Consider the following 13,170-nt stretch of genomic DNA (forward strand, 5'->3'; position numbering starts at 1 on the left):
CCTCTCATTATGTGGTCTAGATATTCCAGTTTTCTCGTTTGTATGGTTTTTATGACTTCGCATTCCTTCCCCATCTCTGTGGTATTTTCCACATTCTCCTGTAGCACCACATCTCGCGAATGCCTCAATGTTTGTGATGTTTATCTTTTTTAGTGTCCAAGCTTCCATGCTATACATCAAAACGGAGAAAACATAGCACCTAAATATTTGTTCTCCATTTCAGATTTATATCTCAGCATCATAGGAACTTTTTCATCTTGATAAGTGATTGTCTCTATATTTCTATTCGCCTCTTAATTTCTCTTGTCTGGTCATTAGTATCAGTGAACCAAGCCCCTAAATATTTGTAGGACGTAACTCTTTCAACTTGCTTCCTTTTATGGTTAAATTCACATTGGTGTATAGCTTCTTTGTTCTTTGTTACAATCATAGATTTAGCCTTTTTGATGTTCAGTTTTAGACCATACTTGTTGGTAAGAATGTTTATGTTTTTCAGCAAATACTGTTAATTAGCTGGGTTATCTGTTACTATTAGCGTGCCATCATCGTATTGTATATTCTTAATTAATTCTCTTGTTCATTACTTGTTCTCTTGTTCATTCTAATGTTCATACCAATGTATTGCTCTAGGAGAGCTTTCTGGCATATTGCTCCGCTATATATTATTGAATAGTAGTGGATAAAGCACACAACCCTGACACACACCTCGACGAATCTCAAATTCTTCAACTCATTATCAACCTTGATTTTACTGTTTGCCCCCAGTACAAGCAGTATATATGATGTTAATGTCGCGACTGTCGATGTTTTTGCTTCTTAGGATTTCATACAGTTTTTTGTGTCTGACTTTATCGGAGGCCTTCTCAAAATATATGAAACATATATAGTGGTATTGGTTTACATCCAAACACCTCTGCATTAACACACTTAGACCAAACAAACCTTCCGGTGATCCCAGTCCACTTCTGAATCCAAACGGTGTGGCACTTATATCCTCTTCTAATTTATTAAATATTGTTTTATGAATTATTTTTAAAAATACTTTCAATGTGTGGCTCATTAATGCTATAGTCCTGTGTTCTGAACACTCTCTGGAGTTGTTCGTCTTCGGGATTGTGACAAAAGTAGAGGAGAGCCATTTCTTTGGTATGATGTATGTTCTATAAATTGTGTTAAAGAGGTTCACCATTATTTCAAGTGTGTCGTCGTCTATAAGTTTTAACAATTCTATAGGAATTTCATCTGGTCCTGCACCTTTACCCCCTTTAGGGTAAAAAATAGATGATATACTAAAATATCTGGTCCTGCAGCTTTACCTCCCTTTTAGGGTGAAAAAATTATTTATTGATGAACTTATGTTAATCGCTTAATATACTACAACTAAACAAGTTGTAATTCAACACCTGTACGAGAGTATAAAATTAAATTTAAAATTCAAGGTGTAGTTTCTTTAAGCTTACTTCAAAAAGACACTTTGAGGTTTTCAACTCAACATTGACACGGTATATATATTATACATCATGCAACCCCGGTATATTAACTGAGATTAACAAAGTATCAATGTAGATTTCTAATTGAATCTTTAGTAAGTTTGAGCCGAGATAGTGGGGTGTCGAAAATAATGCCTGAAAGTAATTAGTAAATCGTCATCTTCAAGGGCGGAAAGCTCGGTGGTGCTGTTCGGGAGAGTGAGCGGTGTTGCTAGCAAGGGGTGATAGTGTAATCAAAATGTCGCGTTTGTTATTAGCTCGTTTATCAACAGACAGCTGCCTTTGATGGCTTATACTACTTGACCTTTATGTTTCGCTTCCTTTCAAGACAACACAACTCGCTGCGCTGCTGCTTCAATCTCCCTCCATCAATATTTATCTACAAGAAAGCGATAATTTCCTGATATCTTGGAGTCAACTACGATGTATTAAACTTTTGTATTAGGCTATAATTTAATATAGATTGTCAAAAGATTAACATGTATATACATACTTGTACAGTGTGGTGCAATTGAACGGAATAAATTCGTTATTTCGTAAGCCGGTGACTTTTAGAAAAAAATCCTGAAACAAGTTGGTTTTTATTTTTAATTTTGAGATATACATTATACTAGAGATGTCATCTATTTGGGCGTGATGACGTAATCGATGATTTTTTAAATGAGAATAGGGGTCGTGTGCTAGCTTATTTGAAATATTATTCAAATTTAAATTCAGAACTATAAATATTAACATAATTATATATACCTACTTCTTTTTAAGTGCTGTGTTAGCAGCAGACCATAGTGATGAAGAAATATCAGAATTTTACAAATAAATAAGCAACCTTATAAGAGATATACCGAGACACGAACTCTTTATAGTCATGGGAGATTTCAATGCGAAAATAGGTAACGGAAAAGAAGGGCAATATATTGGTGCACATGGATTAGAAGAGAGAAATCAACGCGGAGAAACAATGAGTATCTTTGCAGCTGAGCATGACTTAATCGTGCTAAACACATTTTACAAACTACCACCTAGACGCCTGTATACGTGGAAATCACCTAGAGACAACGGAGAAGACGTTATTATAAGAAATCAAATAGACTATATGCTTGTTAACAAAAGATATCGAAATAGTTTCAACAGAGTTAAAACCTACCCAGGCGCTGATATTCAATCTGACAACAATCCTTTAGTGATTATATATTATATTATATATTATATATTATATTATATATTATATATTATATTTATTTTCTCCCATAGAAAATACTTAATCCTTTAGTGGGCATGTATAAAACCAAGTTAAAGAAAATACGCGGAAAAACTGTAAAAAAAATGACATGAGAAAATTCAAATGTAGCGAAGTAAAAGAAATAGTCAACAAAACATTAAATAGAAAATTCAAAGAAATTGATAATACAACGGAAAGCACAGAAAATAAGATAGAATCCCTTAATAAAACGATATTCGGCATTAAAGACAATTTTATGAAGAATAAAGAAGGTAAAGAATAAGACATGGATGACGACAGAGATTCTGCAACTAATGGAAGAAAGAAGGGAAAACAAGAACGATAACTCCATGTAAGTATAAAACATTACAGCGAGAGATACAGAGAAAGATCAGAGAAACCAAACAGAAAGAACTGGAGAAAAAATGCCAAGAAATCGAAATTCTGCAAAGTAAATACGACGGCTTCAACGTGCATAAGAAGGTAAGAGAAATTACAGGCAAATGTAAAAACAAAAGAATAATAAGTAAACTTGTTAATGATAATGGAGAGATAATCGTGGACAAAGAGAGTACCTATTAATATTGCCTGGAAAAATTACATACGAAAATTATTTTTTGATTTGAGGGAGAACCATTCCCCAATACCTACGGAAACAGGACCACCTATACTAGTGGCAGAAATATGAGCAGCCATAATATCACTAAAAGAAGGTAGAGCTCCACGACCAGACGGAGTACAATCTGAATTTCTTAAACTTCTTGATGATGAATCTTCAATAATATCTATGACACAGGCAATATCCCAAAATATTGGCTAGTTTCAGAATTTATTACCTTACCAAAGAAGCAGGGAACAATAAAGTACGGAGAATATAGGCTAATAAGTCTAATGAGCCATACATTAAAACTTTTTCTTAAAATTATACATCGTAGAATATACAAGCTATGCGAAGAGAGAATACAAGACACACAGTTTGGTTTCATGAAAGGCGTAGGTACAAGAGATGCACTGTTTAGTCTACAGGCTACCAAAAACCATTTGATACAGTTCAACACCAAAAAATGATGGATGTTCTAACAAAAGCCCAAATGGATGATAAAGACGTTAAGAGCGTCATTAAAGGCGTTAGACAAGCTTGTATACTTTCACCTATATTATTTAACCTATATACAAAAGAAATATTTAGTGAAGCCTTGGAAAATTGTGAACATGGAATACTTCTAAATGGAGAACGCATAAACAACATCCACTATGCAGACGACACCGTTAATTTTGCAGACAGTTTGAACAGTTTACAGCAACTAATAAACAAAGTAAATGAAGTAAGTGAAAGATTTGGACTTCAAGTAAATATATCAAAAACTAAATTTATGATCATTAGCAAAAATAAAATTAGAGATGCCCAACTACTTACCAATAATACACCAGTGGACCGAGTAAAACAGTATAACTATCTTGGAACAATAGTAAACGAACAATGGGATCACTCACAAGAAATAAAATGTGGAATAGAGAAGGCTAGGAGTGCATTCAGTAGCATGGCCAAACTTTTTAAAAGCCACGACCTTAATCTGGAGATAAAAATAAGGCTACTACGATTTTAGATCTTCTCAATATTGTATTACGGAGTTGAATCCTGGACACTCACTGAAGCAATGGATAAAAAGCTTGAAGCCTTCGAGATGTGGCTATACAGGCGAATCCTAAGGATATCATAGACGGACAAGATAACCAACGAGACCGTATTACGAAGAGTGGTCAAAGAAAGAGAGGTGATGTATACCATTAAAAGGAGAAAGTTAAAATATCTCGGAGTTATAATGAGAAACGGCACTAAATACAGATTACTGAAGGTAATCCTTCAAGGTAATATATTCGGAAAGCGAGGAATTGGGAGAAGAAGAATATCATGGCTAAAGAACCTGAGAAAATGGTTCCCCACAACAACAACTATTCTATTTAAAGCATCAGTTAATAAAATTATTATAGCCAGAATGATCGCCAATATTCGAAATGAATAGGCACTAAAAGAAGAAGTACTGTGTCCCAATTGGAGGTCATCATCACTATATTTTTTACTCTATCTACCGCTGCTCTGAAGAGTTCTATAGAACTGCATTTAAACCAGTCCCTTAAATTCTTTAACAATCACACTCTTCTTCGTTCTATGTTCCTTCCTCCTCTTATCGTTCCCTGTATTATCAGTCTTAGCATTTCATATCGCTGTCCCCTTATTACGTGTCCCAGATATTGTAACTTTCTTCATTTTGTTGTTTACTCCGGCAACCAAGAGACGTCAATCACGTCGAGGAAACGTCAGTTTTTGGTTGAATATACACACGTGGTTGAACATTACGTCATTCCGACGTCTTTTGTAGATGATTTTAAATGCGTAAAATTAATGCCGTTTAAAATACCTTTAAAAGACGTTTTGATTTCAGACAGCCGAAGTCTGACGGCTGACCTCACGAAATTGGGAGAAGCTTAAAAGTTAAGTACAAAACAAAGGTTATAGGTTATGTTTGTATCGTCGTTTCATTTCATTGTTTGACATCGTATTTTGCCTATTTTGGATTCATTTAGATTTTGTTGGCTGTTTTTTAAAACTTTTGTTTGTCATTTGTGAATTTTATAAATTTACCACAATGCAAAGTGATTATTTAAGGAAATTATTATTGAAAACTCAAAATGTTGGAGAAAAAGGTAGGCCAAACAATTTTTATTTACTGTTCATTTTTCCCTGATATTTATCAATAATGATGAATTTTGCAAGCAATAACATTATTTATTTTATTGTTTTAGATAGTCATATTGAAGCTGAAAATAATTGGAGATTTAGATCCATATACAATTCAGTCAATCAGAATTGGATTTTACAGTAAAATGCATATTTCACCAATTACTATTATAATGCTATTATAGATACATATTTATACATATTATCTAGTAGAGTCTCACAGTTACTACTTTAAGCAGCAGATGAAAGCATACAAAAGCCTTCAGACACTTCAGACACATAAAAGCCTTTACAACTGGATTTGTTTTGAAAGGAGTAAAAATTGTTAATGATTTCTATATTATTGTTGGAAAGGTATGTCTTTATTTTATTTATTCACCATTAAGAAATATATGGATAACAGTATTAGTGTCTTTTGGATAATTTGGTTTTAAATATTAGATTTATTTACGTTTATATATCTTTATGAAACCAGACATATTGTCGTCCTAATTTGTAAACTGTGTAACTCTATATTTCTTTGAAAATGAGTTATTACTGCCATTTATTTGAAAAAATCCCTACTCGTTTAAAAAAGGATGCACATGCATATTTTACCAGAAGAGTAAATAGTGACCTCTTCGTATACTATTCGCATATTAAACAATATAGGTACAAATGTTAGTGATATGTGTACCTATCTATAAAATATTCCATTTTAGCATCCTATCTTTTAAAATGGGAGATACGTAGTATTCACATTAGTCATATTTAGAGAAATAGTTTTTTGTGTCTCCTGTAAAATTTGGATAAATGGAGTTGCGTAGTTTACAGATTAGGTCAACGACATGTAGTTGCTATGATAGAAAAGAGAATAATAAACAGTCATGATTGTTTGTTCTAAAATTATATTATATGAATGTCTGATTTTAAAATATTCTCAATCATTGTAAAAAACGCAAATACACTAATAAAAATAAATTTTGGTAGTTGAAGCATTCTCACAAAGATAAAATATTTTTTTTAGGTGAAGCATTCCCAAAAAGCTAATGCTAAACCACTAGGTGCTTGGGTGATAGCCAGTTCCAATGGCATAGCAAATTCACATTGCATGTGTCTGGTCGGTAATAGTGAAGTTTGCAGCCATATTGCAGCAATCTTATTTGCAGCTGAGTATGCCCACAGCAAGACAGAAGAAAAAAACCCAATGCATGTACAGATGTTACAGCTATGTACATTCCCTGATGAAAAACTAATGAGTTTTGAAATTGTTCGGTCAGAGTGCTTGTTGCGCTCTCTAAACGAACTGAAATATAAGACGGCTTTGGCGTCATGTTGCAGTGATATGAAAATGGTTAGTCATTTTTAATTATAATGTACTTCTTCATCATGAGTATTTATGTATAGGGCTTTTCATTCACAGTAATTTGTTTCGAACTTCTGTCATGTGTCACATATTAATATATCTACGTCATACGTTATTGGTATATACCAATGATACAAGCCAAAGATGTATGGCGTAGATATTTTAATATTATGTGACACATGACAGAAGCTCGAAACAAATGACAGTCGATGAAAAGCCCTATTAGTCTTTTAAGTGTGTATTATCAGATATCACGTGTAAATTGTTTTTATCATTTTAATTTGGTCATTACAGTCCCTTAATCAAAAAATATATTTTTCAGGTGTCTGTAGATCTTTTTGTATGCAATAATTTGTAATAATTATTTGAAATCAATTTGAGGATTATGAGAGTATGGAAATATATGTGAGAACACAGACTATTATAATTTTGTCCTATTTTTTATCATTCAATCGTCTTCCTTAAAATTTATAAATATAAAGCAGATAGTTTTCATTGAAATTCGATATATTGGGTCTTATTTGTATGTATTCGATTCTGACTAAAGGTACGATTCTGACAACGACTGCAGACGGCATCTGCAAACATCAGTTGCAGTTCTCGGCATTATGGACGTTACTATTTTGCACTATGAGACTGATTCCGACATCTGACTGCAACTGCTGTCCGGCAGAACGTCAGTTGCTAATAATTATGCAAATTAATAGTGCAAAATATTGACGTCAGACATGGTAACAACTGTAACTGCCGTCTGCAGTCATTGTTGGAATCGTACCTTTAAAGTGTGTGGTATAATTATAATAATTATATATATTATATAACTTAATTGGTTTAAACTTAAGTTTGTTATTAAATTGTGACTTAAATGTTTAATTTGTTAATAAATGATTTATTAGTTTACATGTTGCTTCACTTTTGACACAGTGAAAATTCTATGTTATATGTTGCATTGAGGATATTGTAATTCTATGCATTTTAACGAGCATTCCATCTCGTTTTACTTAAATGGAAAAATTGCAATACTAACAATGCCCATACGAATAATTGAATGGGTCTGCCGAATAATGTTGTAAGCGCCACATGGTTTGTTTTTGAGAAGTCAAAGAAAAAGTTTTATTGTGATAATGGTGAGTTTATACATTTTAAGGGTTAGTAATACAGTTTTTAAATACAAAATACAAACTGTATTACTCATCTTTATAATGTATAAACTCACCATTATCACAATATAAAACATTTTCTTTGACTTCTCAAAAACAAACCATGTGGCGGACCCATTCAATTATTGTGTGTTTCTAAAACCATAAAATGAAAAATAAATCCAAAAACCGACGCAAAATCGACGTAAAAACTACGTTTTTCATATCACGTATTTAAAACGTAATAAAAATGACGTGATTTATGGTGGGACATATTCACGTGATTTTCGACGTCGAAAAAACGTGATAAACTGACGTAGTTTGGTGATAATTATGACGTTTTTTCAACGTTTTGTAAACTTTATTTGGTTGCGTGGGTATTGTTTCGTATTCTTTGCACATTTCTCGCAATACTTCCGTGTTCGTTTTCTTTTGTGTCCATGTCATTCTAAGCTTCCTCCCGTGACACCACATTTCAAATGACTGTAGCTTATTTATGTGTTCTTGCGTCAATGTCCAGCTTTCCAGTCCATATTGCAGTATCGAAAACACGTAACATCTCAAAGCTCTTACTCTCAGTTCTAATCTAAGGTCTTTGTTGCGGAGAATTGTTTTTATTTTTACAAACGCAATTCTAGCAATTTCTATGCTGGCCCTTGTATCTGTTGTTTGAACATTATTGTCTGAAATCCAGGTATTTGTATTTATCAACCCTTTCCATGGGTACATTTCTCAAATGTATGCTTGTTTGTTTATTTGTTTTTTCAATGTGTATATTGCTGAATAGAGCATCCAATAACCTTTCTATTTATATAATGTAATAGACAAAACACAAGACCCCTATTTTCTTATAAAAAGTCATCGATTATGCCATCACGCCCTGATGGATGATGTCACTACTATGATCTATACGTCAAAAAATCTTCTTCCTTTTCTAGTGGCGACTTCACTAATGAAGGTTTGCTATAACCATTGCAAATTCGTTTCTATCTTCTGCTTTTTCGAAAAGAGTTGTAACGTTACAAACGTCACATCTTTGCTATTTTATTTTTAAATAATTATTTTACTTTATTTTCTTTAATATTTCATTAATAACTATCTTCTGTATTCGTTTTAACCTGTTTTCTCCGTTAAAACTTGTTTGGCTCCCGTTCTATAGGCAACTCTCTTTTCATCTACACATAATATAGTGGTACACCATTGGAAACGCTATTGAAGATTGTACAACAAGGAATAACGTGGATACACGCTTCACTCTAAGGTGCCCGCCCGTCATAGCGACTTTTCTTTAAATAGACAGAACGGGCAACGGTTAAAGGTAAATAACATAAAAGGAAAAACAGTAGGAAAATACAACTACGTCCCTAACATTTTGCATTCACGCAACACTGTTTGAAGAGGAAGTTTAAATTTTCCGTTTGGTCCGTTTGAAAAATTCGCATAAAGTTAATCTAATGGTTGGGTTTCGACTGCTTAAATACAGGGTGTCCCCGAAAATAGTGCGTTAATTTAAGGTATGGATATAATACACAATTTAGAACAAAAAAGTAATAAAACATTTTTTTTAGTTAACCGTTTCCAAGAAAAAATTACATTGTTCTCCATATAAGTAAATTTTTATTTTCATAAATTTAAATGACATGGCAACGTAGCCTAGAAGAACTTGCTGTGACTGTGGAAATTTAACATAATAACCCCTTGTTTATTTACTTTGATACTTTGCAGGTACCTACCTGCAAAATAATGGATATGGGTTTGGTTGATATTTACATTATTTTACGTACCAGATGCAACTGACCAACAAACCTACTTTTTCAATTTAGATTTTTGAGTTGTGCGTTGTTGCCAGACTTCACTTTGCATATCAAAATGTATTTTCGTTTTTTGGTCAAACGGATCAATTCAGAAAAAAATGTTATAAGACTTTTTTGTTCTACATTGTGCCTTCTACCTATACCTTTAAGGAACGCACTATTTTCGGGGACACCCTGTATAGGAGAGAAGCAACGTTCAATGTTGCTCAAAAGAGTTGATTCCACTGTAATATACAAATAATAATATACAATATCCTCTAAATTTCACTTACCTGCCAAGCAAACCGGACGTCTTGTGTTGTAGATGCCCAGACACCTTGAAATGGTCCATATCGTACACCTTTAGGAACGTGTGATGTAGTAAAAACTCCCGTTTCTTTTACTTCTAATTCACTAGGAAGAAATAGATACGTGTTGTTTTCGTTGGTACTCTCGCTTACTTTTCTTTTAAACTCTAACTGATTATCGTTATAGAATTCTGGTGTCTTTTTCGCTGTTTCAATTTGATCGGATTTATTTCTGTAGTTTTCGCTTGGACAATATTCGATACTTTCAGATTCTACCCTGGGAGGAACCATCGTTCTTTCCATGGATTGTTCGTCTACGCAAATTTGTTTAGTTGGTACTTCTATTTCATCATCAGAACCTTCTATAAATACAAAAGAAAATAGTTTAGTATCTAAGACGATTTGCAAATTTGAGTATATTAATTTTAGTTTATAAATTAGTGTTTTATAAAAGGAAGCAAGCAAATTTCATAAAAGCAAGAATTAATGGTGGGCGATGATATAGAATATCTTATCTTTCTTCCAGGGGACAAATGTGATCTACAGAATTATAGACCTATATCGTTGCTGTCAAGTATACAAACTATTTTTGAGAATAATTTTTATTAACAACCGGTTAATCTATAAAATATAAAATTACCAACCGGTTCAACAGGCTGCCTTCCGCAAAGGATATAGTACATTAGACTACTCGTATTCCTTGCGTTCATAGACTACGAAAAGATATTTGTATGGAGATGTGGCCCATAGAATAAGCTATAAATACCTAATTGTAGCATAGATTCGAGTAATAGGCAACAATATATAATATATGAAAATTCAACTATGATAGTACAACTAGACGAAAATACAAATTCCATCCCCATTAAGAGAGGAGTGAGACAAGGAGACGTAATTTCGCCAAAACTTGTCGACCTAGCCAACAACTTATATTACAACAAAAATATAATAAATTAACTATCAATAAACACTACTTTCCTATGAAACAACAATAACGAATTTTTAAATGAACACACTACTGCACTGAACAGATATCGATAAAGATGACAGAACAGATTACAGAAAATCTGACGCAGGTTTGTCAAAATGACAGTGATAATTTCTCTATGTTGCCTAATTAGTTATTAGTTATAATATGTTCGATTTCTTGTTAGAAATAAAAAATTTTAGCAGTTCCAAGATTACACAAAATCTAGACATTGGATAAAAAAGTTTATTTAAAGAAAGTTTATTTTTTTGTTCTTCTTAATGGCGGTACGGGCTCGTTTTTTAATATTGTATTTAGTTACAGAGTAATTTCCACATACTAATATATTTCTCAATTTGGGCTCTGTACCGCCATTCTTTATTACATTACGAATATGTGTGCCAAATATCTCGACAAAATATTCAAAATTACAGCCGCAATCTTGGAACGCGTTTGTTGCTACCTGTTGATCGCTACTGTAGCCTCTTAAGTCCAAAATTATCTTCAAACTTATTACGTAAATTAAAAAAATAGAGCGTCGTTTAGAGAAAAAAATTACCTTTCGAATGATGTGCCACTCCACCACACTTGCTATTTAAAAAAAGTGTTTAAAAAAAATTCGTTTCCCTCCCATTAAACTTGACGTGTTTTTTTTAATTTTGAAGAAGTTATTGGTTTCTAAGTTTCTGGGTGGGTCAAATTTTCGTTGGAACAGACGAACTTCTCATTGTAGTTGCATATAAAAGGGTGACCCCCATTAACATAGGCAAAATGCTCACTCTCCTAGAAATTAATTTTCTTCAAAAAAGACCAACAAACAACCCGCCATTTTGGGTGGTTTGAACGTGTTTCTCCATTTTTGAACATCCTAAAGGACTCCGTTACTAGAGATGGTCACAAGCTCGAGCTTAGCTCGGCTCGGCTCGAGGCTCGATTCGTTTGACGAGCCAAGCTTCGAGCTCAAGCCGATTTGTTTCTTACGAGCCGAGCTTCGAGCCGAGCCAAATTTTTTGCGAGCCGAGCCGAGCTGAATTCGAAACGAGCTGAGCTTTCCTTACCGAGCTTGTCAATATTTTAGCTCATACTCTAATACGTTTTCTAATTCATTTATTTCTGCTACGACTGATACTTTAATTTGAGAATAAGTAATTCAGACTTCAAATATGTATTTTCAATATAAAGTGTGTCTATATAGAGTATGTCTATATAGAGAGTGTTTTCAATATATACAGGGTGTTTCATTAATAATTGTCCATATAGTAACTGGAGAAACCTTAGCACAAAATACGAAGATTTAACCTAAAACACTTAAATAAAATGTGGTTGCTTACTAAGTTTTATCTAAAAATTTAAAAATTATTTTTGCTCAGCATTTTAAAACTGTTTGACGTATCCTTTTAATACTTGGCAGGAAGTATAGGTACTGTAGAAACTACTAAATTATGTTAATCAAACGTTTCTGGCTATTACCAGATGCGTACGACGGGGGAAGTGAATGGTTGACCCTTTCCAAATTCTACGTCACTGGCGAAATTGCTATTTTAGTTCAATTTTTGGATTATCCAAAACTTTTTATGAAAATATTCTACTCTTCGTTCGTAACGATAAAGTCATTAGTTTTCGAGATCTTTGAAGTAAAAATGAAACGACACGGTTATTTTGATAAGTGTATTGTGTCGCTTCATTTTTAATTTCAAATATCTCGAAAACTAATCATTTTATCGTTACGAATGAAGAGCATATTATTTACATAAAAAGTATTGCAAAATCAAAAAATTACACTAAAATAGCAATTTCGTCAGTGGCGTAGAATTTGGGAAGGGTCAACCAGCCACTATCCCCTGTCGTACGCCTCTGGTAGTATAGAATAGAATAGAAATATGCTTTATTGTCACTGAAAATACAAATTTTATGGACAAAGCTTAATTAAAGTCAGAAAAAATAAATAAATAATATCTAACAATAACAATAACAAATACAATTTTCTGAAATTTGATAAATGGTCAATATAAAAAAAATATACATAAATACAAAATATAAGTTAATAAAGTAAAGAAAAAAAAAACAAAATCGATATATTGCAACAATTTAGCTAGAGACGTTTATTTATCTTAATTTAGTAGGGTGTACAGTACCTAGACTTTCTACCAAGTATGATATGGATACGCC

General features: G+C 32.9%; 1 protein-coding gene across 3 annotated transcripts in view; it reads right to left on the reverse strand.

Annotated features, from left to right (window-relative positions):
- LOC114326671 (transcription factor hamlet-like) overlaps positions 1-13,170 on the reverse strand; it is a 638,926-nt gene that overhangs the window by 220,615 nt on the left and 405,141 nt on the right. For all 3 annotated transcript variants that reach the window (XM_028275076.2, XM_028275074.2, XM_028275075.2), the window contains exon 2: positions 10,020-10,396. In XM_028275076.2, coding sequence (XP_028130877.2) covers positions 10,020-10,396 — 377 coding nt within the window. The remainder of the gene's footprint in view (positions 1-10,019; positions 10,397-13,170) is intronic.

This window comes from Diabrotica virgifera, chromosome 1 (genome assembly GCF_917563875.1).
Source record: "Diabrotica virgifera virgifera chromosome 1, PGI_DIABVI_V3a".
Lineage (NCBI taxonomy): Eukaryota > Metazoa > Arthropoda > Insecta > Coleoptera > Chrysomelidae > Diabrotica > Diabrotica virgifera.